The sequence below is a fragment of the Oncorhynchus masou genome, chromosome 28 (assembly GCF_036934945.1).
Source record: "Oncorhynchus masou masou isolate Uvic2021 chromosome 28, UVic_Omas_1.1, whole genome shotgun sequence".
Classification (NCBI taxonomy): Eukaryota; Metazoa; Chordata; class Actinopteri; order Salmoniformes; family Salmonidae; genus Oncorhynchus; species Oncorhynchus masou.
The window spans coordinates 55,031,354-55,056,502 of record NC_088239.1 but is presented as its reverse complement, the minus strand read 5'-3'; the positions used below and the strand labels follow the sequence as shown (position 1 = coordinate 55,056,502).

At 41.8% G+C, this 25,149-nt stretch overlaps 1 protein-coding gene across 4 annotated transcripts in view; it reads left to right on the top strand.

The window, feature by feature from the left end:
* The first annotated feature begins 1,181 nt into the window (after positions 1-1,181).
* The window catches only part of LOC135517922 (retinoic acid receptor RXR-alpha-A), a 176,580-nt gene continuing 152,612 nt past the window's right edge, over positions 1,182-25,149 (top strand). For all 4 annotated transcript variants that reach the window (XM_064942646.1, XM_064942645.1, XM_064942644.1 and 1 more), the window contains exon 1: positions 1,182-1,446. In XM_064942646.1, the coding sequence (XP_064798718.1) occupies positions 1,419-1,446 (28 nt within the window). In that variant the 5' untranslated portion in view covers positions 1,182-1,418. The remainder of the gene's footprint in view (positions 1,447-25,149) is intronic.

Here is a 25,149-nt window from a genome sequence, read left to right as displayed (position 1 = left end):
GGGCTATGGTATTCTGCTGCCAAAACTGCCTCCAACAACTCTCTGGGTGAAATGTAATCTCAAGTGAAAATGCATTTTTCACTCTTGTGAAATGTATTCAAGTACAGTACATGCTTTTCCACGTGTGCAGCATATGTGGTGAGGGATAGGATGTTGAGGCAACACAGATGCAGTTTGGATTCGGGAACTGTCATGCCTAGAACAGGATAGCAGGGGAACAATGATGGAGAAATGACCTACTTCGCTGTGCTCTAATGCAATGGGAGTTATGTAAATGCTGCATGCTGCTGTATACTGTAGGTACAGTAGCTCCGGGCCTGTGAAAGTGTGGCTAAACTTTGATGCATCTGCAATGAATACATAGATTTTTTATGCATTGCCGATGGCTCATGAATACTTTTGATGCCAGTGGATGTGAGAGGACAGTATAGGTTGTGGGATAATAACATACAACTTACTGCAGTGATTCCCAACCTTTCTTGGTTACTGTACCCCGAATCACATTTTGCTCTGTCTGAAGAACCCACAAAGTATCCCTCGTGCATTTTACCAGTAGGCCTATGGTCTTATGAGTCTTCCCAAGTACCCCCCTGTGGATAGCCCAACTACCCCAGGTTGGGAACCACTGACTTACTGTAACCCCATCCTACCCCTTTTTATGCCCTGACATTATTTTATTACTTCATATTCAGTTATTGTCTCTCCCTTTGATACATTAGTATAATCATTAGCCTATACTTTGAACATGAGAAATGTAATTATTTTCAATAGGCCTGTTATGGATGTTTTATGCCCATGCCACAGCTTTGATTTGACTGGGTTAAATACAATAGGTGTATGCTAAACAACGGAAACGTGAGAATGCCTTTCTTCGCGAGAAAAACATGCACTTTAATTACCTTCCCCTTGCCTCAATTCAACCTTATTTTGAGATGCCAAGTCGTGTGTAAATTCGAGTTTTGGATACATTGGTATCCATTCATACCGTCTCAATATTCCGTTTGTAATGGACCGACGCTAAAGTGACAGCTATATGAGGACACTTTAACAAATGTTCAGACGTTGGCGTCGAAAGTAAAAGTCCTACAAGGGTTAATAATAAACTCCCCCTTTCTCCTGTGTCGTTGCGGTTGTCTTGCGTTGGTGGGAGTCCCCCTTGCAAGGGTCCCTTTTGCAGTGCGGTTCCAGTAGTTGGAGTTCTAACTAAAAAGAGAGGAGCGCAAAGGAGTGAGCGCAGCTGAGTGAGCAAACAGAAGTAGAAACATTAGGTGAATTTTGACACTAACGAACGTCGTTTTTGAAAGACTGTCACTTTTACTGCCCTGGATCCATCTTTCCAGCCTTGTAGAATAACGCCCTTGTTTCCCGCCTGAAAACTCACACGGTCGTGTCAGCTGGCATGAGCTAACCCACCAGACATGGAAACCAAACCTTTCTTGTCATTGGGTAAGTTTTTGCTCTTCGAATTTTTTGTTATCTCAAGATTTGAGTTTATAATGTTAGTTACAACGTTCAGACTCACGCAGCGTTTACGAGTGATAGTCTCGTTTATGCACAGTATTTTGAAGCTTCAGAAATGAGTAATTACAGTCAGGTAAAATAAAAGTCATGTTTAGTCTACGTTGTGCACAATATATGGAAAGACAGACTTCTTGTTTGGAAGTTTTCAAGAAATGTTTCACGGTATGTTTCACAAAAAACTTGAGTCGCGTCAGGCTTGTCAAATACTACAATTCGCTCTCGTGTGCCACTGCTATCTGTCCTGATGACATCCGTCTGATTAGGGTGACATCTCATTCAGAAAAATCATACTCTCTCCTTCAATAGAGTTCATATCTGAATATTCTGCTAAATATTGTCAATTTGATTCGATTTTTTACGAGATTTACGAGCTACTATCTAAAATCGAATTGACGCAAAACCTACTCGAGCATTCATTTTACATATAGCCAACTGTCCCAGGGAGACAAACCTGGCTAAATTACGCTACATTGCATTGCGTATGCACTTGGGGACATAGTATATTAAATACTTAAAAACCTAAAGTGCAGTTTTATAGCTAATCTCATGCTATTTTACTAATTTTTCCATGTGGCTGAGAGAAAATGTTGCTGTTTAAAGCTCAGGAATTATTGAAAAATGGGCAAAATTGGAAATATATGTTTTGATAGACCAAAGTATGAGCTATCACACCATGTAACGGAACAACCTATTTTATACAATGCAACTAACTGGATTCATGTCAACTCCATCAGACACCATCAAAGGCATGTATACTGAACCAGAATATAAACACAACATGCAAAAGTGTTGGTCCCATTTTTCATGAGCTGAAATAAAAGATCCCAGACATTTTTCATACGCATAAAAAGCATATTTCTCTCCAATTTTGTGCACAAATTTGTTTACATCGCTTTTATTGAGCATTTCTCCTTTGCCAAGAAAATACATCTACCTGACAGGTGTGGCATATCAAGGAGCAGATTAAAAAGCATGATCATTACACAGGTGCAACTTGTGCTGGGTACAATAATAAAATGTACAGTTTTGTCACATAACACAATACCATAGATGTCTTAAGTTTTAAGGGAGCGTGCAATTGGCATGCTGACAGCAGGAATGCCCACCAGAGCTGTTGCCAGAGAATGTAATGTTCATTTCTCCACCATAAGCCGCCTCCAACATCGTTTTAGAGAATTTGGACGTACGTCTAACCAGCCTCACTTCCGCAGACCACGTGTAACCATGCCAGCCCAGGACCTTCACATCCGGCTTCTTCACCTGTGGGATCGTCTGAGACCAGCCACCCGGACAGCTGATGAACCTGTGGGTTTGCACAACCAAAGAATTTCTGTACAAATTGTCAGAAACCATCTCAGGAAAGCTCATCTGCTTGCTTGTTGTCCTCACCATGGTCTTGACTTGACTGCAGTTTGGCGTCATAACCAATTTCAGTGGGCAAATGCTCATCTTCGATGGCCAATAGCACGCTGGAGAAGTGTGCTCTTCACTGATAATTCCCAGTTTCAACTACACTGGGTAGATGGCAGACAGCGTGTATGACGTCGCGTGGGCGAGCGGTTTGCGGATGTCAACGTTGTGAACCAAGTGCCGCTTGGTGGCGGTGGGCATAAGCTTCGGACAACGAACACAATTTGAACACACAGAGATACCGTGACGAGATCCTGAGGCCCGTTGTCGTGCCATTTATCAGCCACCATCACCTCATGTTTCAGCATGATAATGCATGGCCCCATTTGTCAAGAATCTGTACACAATTCCTGGAAGGTGAAAATGTCCCAGTTCTTCCATGGCCTGCATACTCACCAGAAATGTCACCCATTGAGCAAGTTTGGGATGCTCTGGACGTGTATGTGTTCCAGCTCCTGCCAATATCCAGCAACTTTGCACAGCCTTTGAAGAGGAGTGGGACAACCTTCCACCTTCCTTCACAATCAACAGCCTAATCAACTTTTTGTGAAGGAGATGTGTCACACTGCATGAGGCAAGTGGTGGTCACACCAGCTCCTGACTGGTTTTCTGATCCACACCCCTACTTTTTTAAAGGTATCTGTTACCAACAGATGCATATCTTTATTCCAAGTCATGTGAAATCCATAGATTGGGGATTCATGTATTTCAATTGACTGATTTCAATGTTGTGTTTATATTTTTGTTCAGTATAATTGTTTAAATGATTGTCCAACAAGTGTTTAAAAGCCTTGATTGTTTAATTCTAACATTATATTATTCAAATATGTCATACAAATCTCCAAACTTCTTTTTGTTTTGTGTTATAGCACTATATAATGCCCCAGGGCTAATTTATTTAGCATTTTGACATGTTTTTCTTGATATATTACACATATTACATATTACACATATTACAAATGACAAACATTACACATATATTACACGTAATATATATACTTCACAGAAGACTGAAATATAACAAAACCGTTTTACATAGAAACACCAGATTTTCGGGCGGGTTTTTGAAATAATGTTTATTAATTCTGAAATTATGACAAATATTAGTAACATTCCAAACATGAGGCCACTACATGGACGATTTGGTTGTTTGACTGCAGGAAAGAGTTAGACTAGCCACTGACTGGAGTTGACAACAGATACAGACATATTTACAAATAAAAGTTCAATACAAACATTTGTAAAATATGGAAAATGATTCATTTGAAAATCCCCAATAAAAACATAACTTTACTGACCATGAGCGGTCTTGTTGCACTACATATGATGTGGACATGAATATAGGGTCCTTATGGTGAAGCTCATTCCTGATTCATTTAGGATGTTAGATCAATCGGAGTTCACCAAATCCCTGGACACATCTTTTAGGAATCACAATTTTGAGAGAAATATTATTTAAAGTCACATAGGGCTATTGCAAGAAACTACATGAGATGTTTTTTGTGTTAATGTGTGACCTGCTCTATCATAATCAGTCACATTGACCCCAAAACACACAGTTTTCTACCGAAAGAGGAGAATGATAGCTTTCTAATGAGACCAATATGATCTCTACTCCAAATATCAAGCAAGTTACGTGCCATTACATGCTGTATCACCAAACCATGTTTTTGACAAAGTTTGCAGTTACTTTTAAGACATTTATTCAAATAATTAATAACAGCTATTTACTTAATACAACACACAATCCATGAAATCTATTGACATGAGTGCCTGTGTTCTTCACACACACACACACACACACACACACACACACACACACACACACACACACACACACACACACACACACACACACACACGGACACACGGACACACACACACACACACACACACACACACACACACACACACACACACACGGACACACACACACACACACACACACACACACACACACACACACGGACACACACACACACACACACACACACACACACACACACACACACACACACACACACACACACACACACACACACACACACACACACACACACGGACACACACACACACACACACACACACACACACACACACACACACACACACACACACACACACACACACACACACACACACACACGGACACACGGACACACACACACACACACACACACACACACACACACGGACACACACACACACACACACACACACACACACACACACACACACACACACACACACACACACACACACACACACACACGGACACACGGACACACACACACACACACACACACACACACGGACACACACACACACACACACACACACACACACACACACACACACACACACACACACACACACACTAGTTTTTTCATCTTAGATTACATTTGGAGATAAGGCTTGGGAGGATAAATAGTGAATCAATAACCACGTTAAATAACATCTCTTATAAATACATCACAGATAACGAGTATAGATGTTCTTAAGCAACCCTCTCAAAAACCCAGGTCCTGCATACTCTGTATGATAGTCATACAGAGTAAACAACATCTGAACAGAACTGAAACAGTGAAGGGGATGGAGGGGTGAGCAATAAAAGCGGTCAGAGTAATCTCTGGGGCGGCAGGTGAAAAATCTGTCTGTGCACATGAGCAAGGCACTTAACCCTAATTGCTCATGTAAGTCGTTATGGAGCGTTTGCTAAATTACGTTAATGTAAAATGTTTCTCAACTAAAATGAGAAACATTAAACAAAATCTGACCACACGTCACCAGAGAGGAAGGACTTACAGTCTCTTTGGATACGATTTGTGTGGACTTTCGTTAGAGTCTTTGCTGCTGGTCCACTGGCTTGAGCTGACGAATGTTTGATACAAACTATTATTAAATTATTATCAAGATTCAGGAAAATGATCACGCATCAAAGCTTTTGCTACTTGCACCACACAGAGGACTTGGTCTCAAATGTCGGTAGCACCTGGATGTCTGCCCTCTTAAATCCAAAGTTCTGTCCTGGGAGCGGCATCGCTTGGACATCAGCGAAGTTGACGTAGTGGACGATTCTCTGAATATCCTTGTAGGACAGCACCCGTTTGCTGGCAAGAAGACTGCCACACCTCTTCTTCCTGGGAGCCATACCATGTTCCTTGTAGAACTTTCACTGCAGTCAGTTGTTTTTGTAGAAATACTCAAATCAGAAAATAAATTAGCTCTTGTATTTCTATTCATGTTGCAATTCATACTTTCTTAAAAAACTCATGAACTTTTTCATGCTGTTGCAGCCCCAATAACAACAGAAAACATCAAGTTGTATTACTCTAAAGAAAACTTACCCATGTAGAAACTTGAAGGTTTCTTGAAGGTTTCTGACTATCAAGGAAATAATGTCCTCTGATGCTTTGTTTCTTTTTGTTTGCTCGTTTCCTTGCAGAGGTTAATGTAATCAGCCAATTTGCCAGTGAGCACTAGATGTTATTCATCTGAAAAGAAGACAAATAACAATATATAATTCTTTAACATTCAGTCATCTTCATAATATATTCTAGCCAATACATTTTCAAGTAATATCAACAACAATAACACAGACAAACTAAACGTAACCTGCACTCATTGAAATGCATGGGTGAACCCCCCCCCTCCCACACACACACATACAACACACACACACCACAAACAGTACACACATGCAAAAGACACACACACTTTTACTAGTAGTGTTAATGGGTCATGTTTGATAAAAAGGTATGTGATAACTTTATTGATGGCAATTTTATGCATTTATGTAATAGGACAAATATAAGCACCCACCATACGCACGCACACACACGCACGCACGCACGCACGCACGCACACACACACACACACACACACACACACACACACACACACACACACACACACACACACACACACACACACACACACACAGGTCCAATAAATTACTAGCTACATAGCTAGCTTGGTTGCATGGGCTACACATCCCCCTCTTCTCTCCCTCTTTCTCCCATGCCACACATTAACTCACTCATACACACACACATACTTGGCTTTAATACACAAACTAGCTAGCTAGTCAGTCTACTTGTGCCTCATCACACACAAACACTGACAGATAGACAGACGCAGAAACACACATACATTACACACTCACAGCCAACTAAACTTGACTAATAGTTTAATGGCAAGCACTTACCATTGGCGGTGGTGTAAAGTACTTAAGTAAAAATACTTTACATACTACTTAAGTTGTTTTTTGGGGTATCTGTACTTTACTTTACAATTCATGTGCTTATCAAGAGAACATCCCTTGTCATCCCTACTGCCTCTGATCTGGTGGACTCACTAAACACTCATGCTTCTTTTGTAAATGATGTCTGAGTGTTGGAGTGTTCCCTCATTTACTTTTGATACTTAAGTATATTTAAAACCAAATACTTTTTGACTTTTACTCAAGTAGTATTTTACTGGGTGAAATACTTTTACATTTTTCATGAAGGTATCTTTACTTTTACTCAAGTACGACAATTGGGTACTTTTTCCACCACTGACCATTGGTGAGTTAATTAATCTGGTCACGTCTCTTGACCATCTCCTCGGGGGTAAAAAGCAAATATCCGGGGTTCCCATCATTGGACTTGCAAGTGCACCTGAACAAGCAAGCCTTTTCAATGTCTTGCTCAGCATCACTGACATATTCTCCCTCGACCGACTGAAACACCGTAACTAACAGATCCACCACTAACGAGGGGTCTTCCTTCGGTTGCCTCCAGGGCTCGGCCTCGACTTTGGTAAGCTCTGAGTCGTTGTCTGTGCTGCCTGCGGAGACGCTGATGGTGACGCTCTCTGGCTCAGCGTCAAAAAGTAGTCACCAATAAGTTGATGCCACTGATTGGGAAAATCCTCAGATTGAATAGCCTATTTTAGCTTGATTCAAATTATATAGTTAACTACCTAGCTAGTTTGTACTGTAATTACAGTTTTTTTCAACTGCTTACACACGTTTTCAAAACTGTCTCCTTTTTTTCAAAACTCTACACACAATTCCCAAAACTGCACACACAAAATGCAAAATGCCTCACATCTCCTTCAAAATGTAACACTGCATTCAAAATGCCATAAACACATGTCAGAATGAAGCATTTGCATCAAATGGCAAACACTGCTTTCATAATAGTACATTTTTGGATATACCCTGTAAACACTGTTGTTGTAAATCTAAAGCTCTTTGGTCTTTCATAGGCTTATATCTACATTTCAATACAAGGTTCTACAGTGAAAGTAATCTGCTGAGAGGGGTAACAAGTACACTGTAAACACCAATGCAATGTAGAAACAGAAAATATTTATTCGGCCAAACATTACTGTTGTATACAGTAGCATACAACAAAACCATAAACATATGTAAACCAAAAGTATATTCTTTAGAATACAGTAAAGAACACAATTGTGTGTGTGGGGTACCGGGGGGACAGTCCAGGAATTGGTGCTAAGCTACGCTTCATCTCTTCTCCGGCCTGGGTCTGGCCACAATACTTTGTCCACATCACAAGATACGCTTTCTCTTGCCAAACATTGAGGGAAGTATCTCCTAGCATGGCGTATCCAACCTTGGACAGAGGCAACCTCTATGTCCCCACATGCGTCCTCCATTGCATGGAAAAGCGGCATGCGGGCATAAGGTTGGTAATCATACACTTTCCAGCGCCGGACTGAGAAGAATTCCTCTATGGGATTTAGAAAAGGTGAATATGGGGGTAGGTACAAAACTACAAATTGTGGATGGGTGGCAAACCGGTTTTGGACCAGAACAGCCCGGTGAAAACTAACATTGTCCTATAAAACCACAAATCTAGCAGGCTCCTGATCTGGATCAGGGACAAGCATTGTGTAAATTGCATCCAGAAAAGTGAGCATATGGCCGGTGTTGTACGGACCCAGTGTGGCATTGTGATGGAGGACCCCGTTTTGAGTGATGGCAGCACACATAGTTATATTACCCCCACGCTGTCCAGGGACATTGGTAAATGCCCTCTGTCCTATTACATTTCTTCCGCGGCTGAAGCCAACCTCATCCACATAAATCAATTAATGGTGAATTACATGGGCATCCAGCTCCATTACTCTCTGTAACAGACAAAATGATATACAGATGAGTAAATATGGTATGTCTGAAGTACTGGAAGTAGTGTTGCATACATACCTCTGCAAAGTCATGTCGCATATTCTTGACTCTGTCAGAGTTTCTCTCAAATGGCACCTTGTAAAGTTGTTTCATCGTCACTCGGTGCCGTTGGAGGATGCGTTGTATGGGCGACAGGCTTACAGCATTGATGTTGTTAAATATGGTGTCATTCTTCAAGATATGCTCTCTTATCTCTCGAATCCTAATTGCATTGTTGGCCAAAACCATATTTATAATTGCAGTCTCTTGTACATCTGTAAACAAGCGTCCTCGTCCTCCATGATGTTTTTGCCTTTCCACTCTGTACAGAATTCAAACACAGTATGTGTTCAGCATAGGAACTGTAAACAATGTACAAAAAAATGTAGTACAGCATGATAACCAACCTCATTCATTCAATGTAGTACAGCATGATAACCAACCTCATTCATTCAATGTAGTACAGCATGATGACCAACCTCATTCATTCAATGCAGTGCAGTAAATGGATGGCTTAGAGTTACAAATGTGTATGTAATACTATGCAGTCATGCGTATTTTACAGTACATTACTGTAATACTAAAATAGTCATTATATAGTTGCATACCTGTTCTCATTTCTGAAGGTTCGAATTATGGACGCCACTGTAAATCGACTCAAGTTGGGCTCGACTCTCAGTCCAGCCTCTCTCATGGTCAAACCGTGGTTGATCACATGATCAACAAGTGTTGCCCTAATCTCATCAGAGGTGGCTCTCCTTCCTTCTCTTCTTTGCCCTCGTCCTCTTCTTCCTCTTCCTCTCCCTGCTACTCCTCTTGCTCTCTGTCCATTGTTGGCATCCATTGTTCAAAACAGGTCATCTGACCTATGACTTATTTATAGGCCTATACTACAGTAAAGCAGTGATTGGTTTGTGATCAGTTAAGCTATTAGTGTTTGCACATGTTTGCACATGTGAGGAGTGTGTGTGGTGAATAAGTGTAGCATTTTGATTGGTTGTGTTTGGAAAAGGAAAGCAAGTCCCTTCCTGTTAGATTTTTGTGTTTTAGGTAGAGAATTGTGTGTAGTGTTTTGAAAAAAGTGTTTTATGCAATTGACAACTGAGTCAAAGGCTAAGAAATAGCTTATGGTTTTGGATATTTGGTGTGTAGTTTTGCACTTTAAGTGAGAGGTTTCAAAAATCGTGTGACATGAAAAGATTTTGTGTGTAAGCAGTTGGAAAAAACTAATTCATGATTTAATAGTGCAAATAAGATAGTGCTGCGAAAACCTGATGAGGTGATGTGTTACAAGCAATCTTCCACCGAACCGATGTGAAAGTGCTCTGTTGCTATGTTTCATCCAACGTTTATAAGTTAAAGAATTATATTTATTCTCTGGAATTGGCAATAATACATAAAGATTATGAGATGTTATGTCACTAAAGGCACTAAAGTAATACAGCAAGAAGTGTGGCAAAGCAATTAACTTTTTGTCCTGAATACAAAGTGTTATATTTGGGACAAATCCAATACAACACATTACTGAGTACCACTTTCCATATTTTCAAGCATATTGGTGGCTGCATCATGTTATGGTTATGTTTGTAATCGTTAGACTGGGGAGTTTTTCAGGATAAAAAAATAAATAGAATGGAGCTAAGCACAAGCAAAATCATAGAGGAAAACCTGGTTCAGTCCACTTTCCACAAGGCACTGTGAGATGAATTCACCTTTCAGCATGACAATAACCTAAAACACAAGCTCAAATCTTCACTGGATTTGCTTACCAAGAAGACAGTGAATGTTCCTGAATGGCCGAGTTACAGTGTTGACTTAAACTACTACTACTTGAAAATCTAATTTAACAGAGCTTGAAGAATTTGAATAGAATAATGGTCAAATGTTGCACAATCCATGTGTGGAAAGCTCTTCGAGACTTACGCAGAAAGCATCACAGCTGTAACAACTACCAAAGGTGCTTCTGCAAAGTATTGATTCAGGGGTGTGAATACTTTTGTAAATGAGATATTTCTGTATGTCATTTACAAAAAAATGTGCAATAATGGCTAAAAACATGTATTCACTTTGTGATTATGGGGTATTATGTGGTGATGGGTGATAAATACATTCTGAATTCAGGCTGCAACACAACAAAATGTGGAAAAGTGAAGGGGTGAAGGGGTGAAGTGAAGGGGTATGAATACTTTCTGAAGGCAGTGTACTGTATATTGAAATAGTGTTGTCACGATACCAGCATTTTTACTTTGATACCGATACCAGGTTTAGTATCCTGATACTTGATACCGAAATGATACTCGGTACCAAAATGATACTCGATTTTGAAACGATACCATGGCAAAAGTCACAGAATAACCACTGGGTTTTATTACTTTAAACAATCAACGGTATGTTGATTACTGGGAGAACAACTAAATATCAAATATAATGTATTCTATTCTATATTACATTTCTTTCAAAAACAAAACACCATATTAAATAACAGAATATCTCAAATTGTCTTTATGCCAAACCATATCTGAGTCTCGGAGCATACAAAATGATTTTACAGTTACATCTAAACTGTTATACATGTAATGTCATTCATATCAAGGTTAATTTGCTTATCTATGTCCATAATATTGGATCTAATGACATTCATTAGACCTCTAATTCATTATTCATTACAGCAAAATAATTGAATGTATTAAATTAATAGTTTAGTTCCAAAATGGCATAAAAATTACACTTTGAAGCTCTTTTCTGAAGCTTCTATATTGCAATAGTCTACATACTATAGAAATACAATGGATTTTACACAGCATACTATTATTCCCAGAGTGCATTTCAACTTCCATGGTGCAATGCTCTGCCCTGGAGCTGAGTTGTCACTAGTTACCACAGCCACAAAGTCAAAATGGCTACAAGTAATAATGTATAAGTAACAAAATAGCTTTTTGGTCTTCATTTAAGGTTATGGTTATGCATTAGGTTGAAAGTATGGTTAAGGTTAAGGTTAAGGTAAGGTTTAAAATCAGATTTAAAGAAAAGTATTTGTAGAAATGTGACATACACCTGTATTCGGTCCTATGTAGTAAAATTTTGAATTGTGTTTTTTTAAATTGGATAAAAGTAGAGACATTGCATATCATACACTGCAGTTGAGGAACAATGTGAAAGTAATTCTGCTTTGAAAGTTGATTAACTTGTAACCCCACTTTTGAGAAAATGTCCCTTCAATGTTTGTTACACCTACTGGAGAGCTCTACTTTGTCTAAACCCATTCAGCATCGTAAACACCCTCTTAAGCCTTAGCCCCACCCATCTCTTTAAGGATTCAAATGTGAGGCCATGTGCTAAAAATAATGAGATGTGTGGTAAACAACCAACATTTTCAAGACTAAATATTGTGAAAGTAGTAGTCTAAAATAAGGAAAAACTCCAGGTAAAAATACACTTTATCTAGTCCTTGGCCTATATCCTAATCTGACTTTGGTGCAGGTCATGTTGTTCTTCACATTACCGTCTCTGGTAAACACACACTGTGTCAAATAAAATCAAAGTTTATTTGCCACATGCACCGGATACAGAAGGTGTACAGAAAGTGTCCAGATAAAAATATTTCATCAATATTTTATAATTATTAGATGACGCTTACCCAGACACACTTGTCTAAATTGATGGTTCATGTGAAAGAAATGCTATAACCACCCCTCAGCCACATCTAGCTAAGTGGATGGGTCACTGTTGTCTAGACATGTACACATGTTCATGAAATACAATAGATGGCCGCGTAATCATCCCCAGACACATCTGGCTAACTTGATGGGTCATGTAATCATCTGGCTAAGTGGAATCTTTGGTTTAGAAATGTAGCTAGCTAGGTAAATTAATAAACCGGCATAATCCCAACTCATACTATTACCAATACAAACATTGCCATAGCTGTAGTATAGATCTGCAGGTAGCTAAAGCAAACCAACTAGGTTCAACGCTAGCTAGCTAAACTTAGGCTATAACTAGAAATGTAAATGGGTTTCTGATTCAAATAATATTACTCCACAGATCATACCGGCAAGCTAATGTGCGTGACCTTAATTTACAATGAAAACGACTTTCTGACAAAATTTGAAACTTATAATATCTGAAAATGTAGCTAGGCTGTTACCAGTATATTGTACATAGATGAACGCTTCACGGCAGACTGGAACCATTTAACTCTGTTTTGTTTGTAGCTACCTCTTGTTTGGCCAGCGTTGTGTCAAGTCACTCTGGTTCACACTGACCATGGCATGTGCAGAAAGTTTCCCATCACAACCTTTTCAACTGTGGATGTGGTAACTATTTACGACACCAGGGCTGCTGGCAAACGTGAAGTAGTCTAAATGTATTGCTGTCATAGCTAAGTTATAAATGCATTTCTTTTGGGTTGTAATCATATTATAATGCTTACATGAATGTCGCTCAAAAATAATTTGAATTTAGTTGCTAATAGAATAACGTTACAATGAAAATCTCACGTGTAAAATAGTTTTTATGTCGTTTTGGAACTAAAACTCCCCTGCACTGCTTTGCAACACCTTTTGCATAGTTGTTTCGGCGGGCTGGCCTTCATCATCTGCTCTGTAAGCAAAGTATTCCCATTGTTGTTTCGGCGGGCTGGCCTTCACCATCTGCTCTGTAAGCAAAGTATTCCCATAGTTGTTTCGGCGGGCTGGCCTTCACCATCTGCTCTGTAAGCAAAGTATTCCCATAGTTGTTTCGGCGGGCTGGCCTTCATCATCTGCTCTGTAAGCAAAGTATTCCCATAGTTGTTTCGGCGGGCTGGCCTTCACCATCTGCTCTGTAAGCAAAGTATTCCCATAGTTGTTTCGGCGGGCTGGCCTTCATCATCTGCTCTGTAAGCAAAGTATTCCCATAGTTGTTTCGGCGGGCTGGCCTTCATCATCTGCTCTGTAAGCAAAGCATTCCCATAGTTGTTTCGGCGGGCTGGCCTTCATCATCTGCTCTGTAAGCAAAGTATTCCCATAGTTGTTTCGGCGGGCTGGCCTTCATCATCTGCTCTGTAAGCAAAGTATTCCCATAGTTGTTTCGGAGGGCTGGCCTTCATCATCTGCTCTGTAAGCAAAGTATTCCCATAGTTGTTTCGGCGGACTGGCCTCCATCATCTGCTCTGTAAGCAAGGCATTCCCATAGTTGTTTCGGCGTGCTGGCCTCCATCATCTGCTCTGTAAGCAAAGTATTCCCATAGTTCGCTTCTGAAACGGGTTTTGTCAACAAGTTCCGGGCGTAACGGTATGATGTTTTCGTTAGAAGAAGCCATGCTGTCAGCATTTTCTCTCCTCTCGCTTGCTTCTCAAAAGTGGCTCGCACTGAGTTTACTGCATGCGCAAGAGCAAGTAGCCTGGCTAGCTTACTACTGCCACCTTGAGAAGATTCAGACAAATAACTAGACAGACTCGATCCTCTCAGTTCGTATATGACGTGAGACACATTTGACAAAAGTACGAAAGTAACACAAATTCTAGTACTGAACAATTTTTCATGTTCTAGTATTGAAAAAGTACCGAAGTTACTTTATACCGTGCAACACTATATTGAAATGTATACTACATGTTTTCATTCTAATGAGAATGTCACTATTTCATATTTTTCTCTGATACATTGCAGTTCAGAATTATGTTCATTAAATGTATTGCTTCAGCGCGGTACCTTTTTTTCATTATACTTAATTATGATGAAAATATTATTATTATGACTATAATTTGAATTGTTGTTATTATTATCTGATGGGGTAATTAGCAATATACAGTACAGCCTAGCCTGTTATCTATTTGTCCCAAAAAAACATGAGAAAACAACTTATAACTCTAATATTTCAACATATCATGTGGATCTATAGGCCTAGTACTTTAAAGTCTTTACACTTACAGACACTTACAGTGTAAATGATTAAAACCCAGCTACTGCATGTCTGGTGAACTGTATAGAGCACAACTTGTCCCCTGTAGGAGAGACATAGCCCGAAGCCGTAGGCAGCCGTGTTATTGTGTCTGCAGGTCTTTCAAGGGAGCCTCATGTTACAACTTGACACATATCAGCAGCCCCCCGCCCACCACTACCAATCTGCACAGATGAGAGGCACAGGGACTTCTGGGATATCTCTATCTGATTACACACCTGATCACTGGCACTGTGATCACACTGGCCTTTATGTGGCTTATCAGACATATGGAACATCTCACCATGCCAACTTTCACATAGACATGACAGGTTACTGTTTTACATGTTTTACTTTTCTTATTTAACCTTTTTTTTAACTAGGCATTTAACTATTACAGGCCTACTGTAGTTTCCGTGTCTCCGTGTTAGAATCATTGACAGTATGATTTTTTTGAAAATGTTTACAGGCCCAGCATAGCTTGACGTCTGCATGTGTGTTGTAATAGAAGTGTAATAGCAGTGTAATAGAAGTGTAATAGCAGTGTAATAGAAGTGTAATAGCAGTGTAATAGTGTAATAGTGTTTTATTAATCAGCATCTTTCTATGCCTCTTTAGTACAGCTGAGGGTCGAATCATTCCACACTGTTTCAACATGCTGTATCAGCATGCCATTTGTCGTCAGTTCTTGATTTGTCGGTCCGTAACTCTGGATTTAAATCCCCGCTAATGCTCTGATTGTTAATTGTCCACTTCAAGGACACCACTAACTCTGATAAGCCCTTGAATGTATTGAGTAGTTGCTCGCGCTGTGTAATTATCTAGAGTTGTCTTGCATTAGGATTCAAAACATGCCACTGTTTGAAATACCATTTGGAGCATTTTACAGTTATGGATTGATTGTTGGCTGTGGTGATGACCTCCTGCTTTTGGCACGGCATGTTCTATATGCTGCTAACTAGCCACTGGATCCTGTTTTGTCTGTTTTTCTCCCACTTCACTTAAAGCTGTAAATATTGGAGCAGTGACATTGAAAACAGACGGAGTGTCAATTTAGTCAGAGGAATTTGAGTGTGGCCATCACAATAAGCCAAGAAACCATGTATTAAAAAGGATAGTGTTCTTCGCCAGCTCGGATGGATTTTGGGAGAATGGGGTGTATTATTAAACAGAGGAAATGACATGGTCGTAAGTGGCCTGGTTGTCTTCTCCAAAGGCGAAGAGAGCAGATCTAGTAATACCTGAGATGTACTGCAACTATGTTATCTATGGCTAGAGACAACTAAGGATAACCGTCCTCATTTAACCTAATGTATCATGTAACATGAGGGTTGCTACACTGTTTCAACATTTTTATGGGTTTTGTTGTTTGGTTGCTTGTAAGATAGCGGCAACAGACATAGCAGCTCTGCTTCTAGCTCCTATGAAACTTTGCAGTATTTTGTTTTTTTTTATGTGTGTTTTTGACAAGCATTTCGCTACACCCGCAATAACATATTGAATATGTGTATGTGACCAATACAATTTGATTTAATAATGGAACTGACTGAACTTAAATAAGACTGCAGAGAGAGCTGACACAGGTTCAGAAAGTAACATTTCATTAAATAAGTGTTGGTGAAGTATTGCTTTTAGCATGGCAGTGATGGTGATTGTGATGGTGAGACAAATATAGAGGCACTCTAAGGGATAGGTTAACTTTTCCTCTTTCTATTTGGTGGAACCAGATTGGACAGGGACCTTTTGATGGAAGCCAGAATGGCGTTGGCCTTGGTGTTATACTCAACCCTGACTGCAAACCTAAAGAAAACATAGTAGTTTGCAAAATAAAGTAGAGCTCAACAATGTCTGGTATGGTCATTATTGATGAGCTGGTTTTATAAGTGTGTCCCACCACCTGTTACTGAAGTTGTTTGTTATTCCTAGTACCTCTACAAGTCAAGGGTATACACTTTATTGTTCTTGTGTATGTTTGGGGGGTAGCCTAATTTAGGAATAGAAGGTAACCCCCGCCCCCTCGTCTTCCCACCAGTGAAGTTCATGGTCTTTGATGAGAAAGTTGGGGAGGGTGCAGGCAGAGGGTGGGGGACTGCAGGCTGCGTTCCTCTCCTGGCAGTAATTCAGGAACAAAGGTAATAATGGGAGTGGGTGTGTCTGGTAGGGGGGTGGTTGTGTGGAGGGGGGTGAAGGGGTGTGCTCTGCACCGCCTTGTCTTTCACAGCCGTCCAGTGTTGTGTTCCTCATGTGATGCTTTTGCTTTCCTTTTGAGAGGGGGCAGCAGCTGTCATTTTTATTGGAAGAGGTTTATAGTGAAAGTTAATGACTTAAGGTGACAGCTCTCTCTTTCTCCCTGACCCTCTCTTCACTACTCCTTCAATTCAAAGAAAATGTTCTCCCTTTCCCTGCCACCCCTCCCCCTCCCCCTCCCTCCCTGCCGGCATCAGAACCAAATGTACAAGACAGAGAAAAAAATTGAAACACAATTATGAAATGAAAATGAAAATTCAAGGTTATTTTTCAAACGGGAAGTTAAGTGCCTTGGAAGTCTAGACTGCCACTTTTCATAGGATATAGTGTATGTTCTGCTGTGCATTAAGCATTAATGTTCTGCTCTGCTGGCAGTAAAAAAGGAACTGACTCTGGGAGAGAGAAGCTGTGCACCTCCATGCTGATGATCATATGCTGTATCACCCCAGCCCCAGCCTGTTTCTGCTTTCAGAACAATACTCATCACAAACTGGGCTTCAGACAGAGGTTCATGGCAATCGCTCAAACAGTTGTTAATTATTTGTGTTTAAGTTAGTGGGAGAGGTTTATTGATAAGGGCTGCGCTGAACTTTGAACCTTAAACCTTGACCCCTGACCCCTGCGTGCTTTATCATTGGAGGAATTTTGCTTTGGGCATTCAAGCTTCTTTTTTTTTACCATTCAGCTTTTACCATTCTAAGACCATTCCGTTCATGCTGAAATGCTCTACTGTGAATCTATTCCTATAGAGTATTCATTTTCCTGCACTGCAGGACACGTTCTGGATGCCCACCTGTCTGGCTGATTTGCAGGCTGAGTGAATGTGAGAATGTGTCTGTTCTGTTCTGTGGGACTGAGAGTATTCAGGATGCACACAGCCACTCTTTTGAAGTCTCTGTGGGGATTTGACCAGATCACACTCATAATTCGCACAGAGAGAAAGATCACTCTGCCCTCCTACCCAGAGATCCCTCGGCTCTATACTGCGAGGAAGAGAGAGAGAGGGGGGAGAGAGTCAGAACACAGTCCACTAGAGTATTATGGTTAAACCTCCATCAAGGACTAGGGAAGAAAAGAGGAGTTGTTGCTGGCCAACTTTACCTAACTGAACATCTCTTGAATTGCGCCCTGAGTTGAATTGTGCCCTGTAAAATAGCTTGTAACACTTTCTTTCACAGTGCTTTAATACAGGACAATTGCTTGGAAGTTTAGTCAGTAATAATGTTGTGATTAAGTCATGAGAACTGGTTTGGTTATCCACAATGGGGCCGATTGAGACTTAGGAATTTAAGCCTTTCCTAAGCACACCTTTCGTATGCACTTTTCAGTATTTGGTAGTCAGACTTACCTTAGTCAGTCACAGGTGTGGCTCCCTTGCATGCTCTGAAGAAATGTCATTCAACAGCTGAAAACCCTCAGACTTGCTGGCCAACAGATTTTCTCATGAGGTTTTCATTCAATAGGGTTTTCAGTACATTTATCTGAAGCCATCCCTTTAAATACAGTGTGACTTTTAGTTGGAATTATGTCAACAGACACAGTAGAATAATTTTACAGATAATTTATCCACAGATCAATGAAATAAAATCCATCTAAAAATATAAAGCCATCTAAATATATGAATATTTGTCTCTGTTTCTGCACCAATTGGTAGATTTAAAAATACTAATGGTTAGGAAAGCATTTACGCACAAAATAAAGAAAACTGGGGATTGATTCATTTTGACAATTGCCACATTCAGTTCTTCAACCCAGGTTAATGTTGGAAGATTAGTGTGCATAGAACTATAATAGGGAGAACAGTCTACAATAGTAGGCTATACCCTCGCCTATTGCCTACAGGGCCTGTTTCCCTGGGGCCTGCTGATGTGCCCTCCGGGAGATGGTAAATAGGCTTCTGATTGTATAACGTTTCAAAATCCAATTGCGGGAAATAAATAGCTTTGGAAGCAACTACTGTTGTTCTCAGTTTTCTGTGGGTATATTTTTTTTAAATATTGAGCTCAATAGCAAATATTTTCCAACCAAGATATTTGACATGGTTTTAAGACACGAAGCGTGAAATGCACAATTGCGCATCGGTCATTGCGTTTGCATAGGGTAGGAGGCTACAACTGCAAAGTATTTCTTAAGACGTAAAAGTCCTAACTAATGTGTGGGCTAATATGTTTTGAGTTTTCACTTCCTCATGTGGTGAATTAGCCCCAAAATAAATGAGCCTATGATATTAGTACACATAAAGATGTAGGCAAATTCATCTCTATTGAACAACAAATTTCCGACAAATCTGGAGCTCATCAATATCCTATTGTCAAGCCACAATTCATGACAATCACTGGATTAGGTTGCACATCAAAATATCTTATTGAATAGCCTACCATCTCAGTAGTCTATAACACAGTCTTAAGCACTGTGAATGTCTTTATAAAGTGATAAAAAAATCCCTGTTTTAGGTCAGTTAGGATAACCACTTTATTTTAAGCATGTGAAATGTCAGAATAATAGTATAGAGAAGTATTTATTTCAGCTTTTAATGAACTAAAGAGAAAAAAGGAAAAGATAGAAGAAAACAACACAATGCTCAAAAAATTATAAAACAAAATAATAACTTTAAAACAAAGGACATCAAGGACAACGAAAATCATAACAGCAATGCCAACTCTATATGTTTGTGTGCATGTCTGGAACTATTACATGTATGTGTGTGTTCTTGTATGTGTTTATTTGAATGAAAGTGTGGGTATATGCATGTGTACAAACATCTGCATGGCATCAGCCTCAGGCAAACCGGCATTAGTTGTAAAAACACTGCCCCTCAGTGTCATTCAAACTGACTTTTTGTTATGTTTTATTTTGACTTGGACTTTTTTACTTTTATCTTTGACCATCATTCTATCTCTCACACAGCAACTCCACTCCCAGTTGTCTCCAATTCCACATCCCAACCCTTAGCTTCCCTCAGCCCATCCCATCTATGTCTGCTGGTCACCCTCAGCCCATCCCATCTGTCTCTGCTGGCCACCCACTTCGGGTTTCTATGCAACACATATCTTTCAACTATGCTGTGATGTTTAACATACAATTTCAATCTATCTAATCGTATAGGATCCACAGATTGCGAGTTGAAGATAAATACTTTTACTAACATGCTGACCAGACCGGACACGTCGCAAAATAAATTTATAAATGCATGTTATTCAATTATTGCACCCACACTGCTCGCGTGCACCAACGAGCGTCTGCGTTGCCAAGGGCTAAAATAGAACTCATTCCTATTTCTGAAGCAGATTGCGCTGCAAGTCCTGCCTCTCCCATCTCCTCATTGGTTTATAGAAGCAGGTACCCACGTGCCATCTCCTCATTGGTAGTCGTGGTAATACAATGAAAATTTAGATGCGATTGCCATATAAGTTCAACGATGAAAAAGCCTGGAAGGAGGAGAGATGACTAGAAACGATTCAGTTGGCCGTTTTATGTGTGGATTAATTGTAGAGGTCTTTGTGCATTTCAGGTAAAATAACAGCTCAATGTTTATATCCCAGGACAAATTAGCTACCAACAGCAAGTTAGCTAAATAGCACAAATTGACGTAAGCTAGCAAGTGCAAGCTAACTAGCTAAATTGCCATACATGTTTAATGTTTTTCGACCTGTCCCTATACTAAACACACCCCTAATCAGCCACAATCCCAATAACTAAAAAACCCCACTAAGAAATACAACAACAAACATAAACCAATGTCACACCCTGGCCTGACCAACTAATTAACTAAAACACAAAATACTAAGACCAAGGCGTGACAGAACCCCCCCCCCCCCCCTAAGGTGTGGACTCCCGGACGCACCTCAAAACCATAGGGAGGGTCCGGGTGGGCGTCTGTCCATGGTGGCGGTTCCGGCTCGGGACGTGGACCCCACTCCATAAATGTCATAGTTCCTCCCCTTCGCGTCCTGGGATGATCCACCCTCGCCGCCGACCATGGCCTAATAGTCCTCACCCAGAACCCCACTGAACTGAGGAGCAGCTCGTGACTGAGTGGCAGCTCGGGACTGAGGCAGCTCGGGACTGAGGGGAAGCTCGGGACTGAGGGGCAGCTCGGGACTGAGGGGCAGCTCGGGACTGAGGGGCAGCTCGGGACTGAGGGGCAGCTCGGGACTGAGGGGCAGCCCAGTACTGAGAGGAAGCCCAGTACTGAGAGAAAGCCCAGTACTGAGAGGAAGCGCAGTACTGAGAGGAAGCCCAGCCAGGCAGTTGAATCCGGCAGATCCTGGCTGACTGGCGGATCTGGAAGAGTCTGGTTGACTAGCAGATCTGGAAGAGTCTGGCTGTCTGGCAGATTTGGAAGAGTCTGGCTGACTGGCAGATCTGGAAGAGTCTGGCTGACTGGCAGATCTGGAAGAGTCTGGCTGACTGGCAGATCTGGAAGAGTCTGGCTGTCTGGCAGATCTGGAAGAGTCTGGCTGTCTGGCAGATCTGGAAGAGTCTGGCTGACTGGCAGATCTGGAAGAATCTGGCTGACTGGCAGATCTGGAAGAGTCTGGCTGACTGGCAGATCTGGAAGAGTCTGGCTGACTGGCAGATCTGGAAGAGTCTGGCTGACTGGCAGATCTGGAAGAGTCTGGCTGTCTGGCAGATCTGGAAGAGTCTGGCTGTCTGGCAGATCTGGAAGAGTCTGGCTGACTGGCAGGTCTGGAAGAGTCTGGCTGACTGGCAGATCCTGGCAGACTGACGGCTCTGGCTGCTTCATGCTGACTGACGGCTCTGGCTGCTCCATGCTGACTGGCGGCTCTGGCTGCTCCTTGCAGATTGACAGCTCTGGCGGCTTCTTGCAGACTGACAACTCTGACTGTTCCATGCAGACTGGCAACTCCATGCAGACTGGCAACTCCATGCAGACTGGCAGCTCCTTGCAGACTGGCAGCTCCTTGCAGACTGGCAGCTCCATGCAGACTGGCAGCTCTAGCTGCTCCATGCAGACTGGCAGCTCTGGCTGCTCCATGCAGACTGGCAGCTCCTTGCAGACTGGCAGCTCTAGCTGCTCCATGCAGACTGGCAGCTCTGGCTGCTCCATGCAGACTGGCAGCTCCTTGCAGACTGGCAGCTCTAGCTGCTCCATGCAGACTAGCAGCTCAGGCTGCTCCGAACAGGCAGGAGGCTCCAGCAGCGCTGGAGAGGAGAAAGGCTCCGACAGGGCAGGAGAGGCGAGGCGCACTGTAGGCCTGATGCGTGGTGCTGGCACTGGTGGTATTGGGCCGAGGACACGCACAGGAAGCCTGGTGCGGGGAGCTGCTACCGGAGGGCTGGGGTGTGGAGGTGGTACTGGATAGACCGGACCGTGCAGGCGCACTGGAGCTCTTGAGCACCGAGCCTGCCCAACCTTACCTGGTTGAATACTCTCGGTTGCCCTGCCAGTGCTGCGAGGTGAAGACACCGAGCGCAAGGCTGGTGCCATGTAAACCGGCCCAAGGAGACGCACTGGGGACCAGATGCGTAGAGCCGGCTTCATGGCATTTGGCTCGACGCTCAATCTAGCCCGGCCGATACGCGGAGCTGAAATATACCGCACCGGGCTATGCACCCGCACTGGGGACACCGTGCGCACCACTGCATAACACAGTGCCTGCCCGGTCTCTCTAGCCCCCGGTAAGCACAGGGAGTTTGCGCAGGTCTCCTACCTGGCGTAGCCATACTCCCTGATAGCCCCCTCCCCCCAATACATTTTTGGGACTGATTCCCGGGTTTCGCTCTGCGCCGCCGTGTCTTTCTTTTCGACTCCATTCTCCTATAGCCCTCTTCGCACTGCTCCAGCGAATTCCAGGCGGGCTCCGGCACTCTCTCTGGGTCGGCCGCCCACCTGTCTATTTCTTCCCACGTCGTATACTCCAATTCTCTGCTGTCCATAACGTCCTCCCTTCGCTGCTCCAGCTGCCTGTTAACACGCTGCTCGGTCCGTGTGTGGTGGGTGATTCTGTAACGGCGTTCTTCGTTTGTCGCAAGAAAGTCGGACCGAAATGCAGCGTGTTGGTTACTCATGTCTTTAATGAAACAAATGACGATACATGAAATAACTTATAAATACAAAAAACAACAAACGAAACGTGAAAAACCTATACAGCCTGTCTGGTGAACACTAACACAGAGACAGGAACAATCATCCACGAAATACAAAGTGAAACCCAGGCTACCTAAATACGGTTCCCAATCAGAGACAACGAGAATCACCTGACTCTGATTGAGAACCGCCTCAGGCAGCCAAACCTATACTAAATACACCCCTAATCAGCCACAATCCCAATAACTAAAAAACCCCACTAAGAAATACAACAAACATAAACCCATGTCACACCCTGGCCTGACCAACTAATTAACTAAAACACAAAATACTAAGACCAAGGCGTGACATTGGGTTCCGTGTAAGAGTATTAGTATATTAGTAATTGACTGACCCGGTCTCTCCAGATCTCCTAACAGTACTATTTCTAGGGTCAATTTTCAGCCATTTCTGAACCTGAGACCAGAAACAGGCTACCTGAGGGCAATACCAAAATAAAGGGTCTATTGAATCTGTATCCTCACAAAATCTGCAGAGCTTCGATGACTTTTTGCCCCAATGACTGAATTCTTGAGATGTTGCTTCAATATATACACATAATTTTCCTTCCTTATGAAGCCATCTATTTTCTGAAGTGCACCAGTCCCTCCTGCAGCAAAGCACCCCTACAACATGATGCTGCCACCCCAGTGCTTCATGGTTGGGATAGTGTTCTTTGGCTTGCAAGCCTTCCCCTTTTTCCACCAGGCTAGAGGACATTTCTCCAAAAAGTACGATCTTAGTCCCTATGTGCAGTTGCAAACCGTAGTCTGGCTTTTTTTATGGCGGTTTTGGCGCAGTGGCTTCTTCTTTGTTGAGCGGACTTTCAGGTTATGTCAATATAGGACTTTTACTGTGGATATAGATACTTTTGTACCTGTTTCCTCCAGCATCTTTACAAGGTCCTTTGCTGTTGTTCTGGGATTGATTTGCACTTTTCGCACCAAAGTATGTTCATCTCTAGGAGACAGAACGCGTCTCCTTCCTAAGCGGTATTGTTACGGCTTTCTAGGTGTGAAGGAGAGTCGGACCAAAATGCGGCGTGGAGATTGCGATCCATGTTTATTAAACTGAAGCAACACGAATCTAAATACCAACACTACAAAACAATAAACGCAACGAAAACCGAAACAGCCTAATACTGGTGCAAATAAACACAGAACAAGGACATCAGGACACTAAGGACAATCACCCACGAAACACTCAAAGAATATGGCTGCCTAAATATGGTTCCCAATCAGAGACAACGATAAACACCTGCCTCTGATTGTGAACCACTTCAGACAGCCATAGACTTAAGAGCGTCTGCTAAATGACTTAAATGTAAATGTAATGTAGAACACCCCACTAAGCTACAATCCCAATACAAACACACCACATACAAAAACCCATGCCACACCCTGGTCTGACCAAATAAATGAAGATAAACACAAAATACTTCGACCAGGGCGTGACAGGTATGACGGCTGCGTGGTCCCATGATGTTTATACTTGTGTACTCTTGTTTGCACATATGAACGTGGTACCTTCAGGTGTTTGGAAATTGCTCCCAAGGATGAAGCAGACTTGTGGAGGTCTACAATTTATTTTCTGAGGTCTTGGCTGATTTCTTTTGATTTTCTCATGATATCAAGCAAAGAGGCACTGAGTTTGAAGGTAGGCTTTGAAATAAAAATACAGGTACACCTCCAATTGACTCAAATTATGTCAATTATCCTATCAGAATCTTCTAAAGCCATGACATAATTTTCTGGAATTTTCCAGCTGTTTAATGGCACAGTCAAC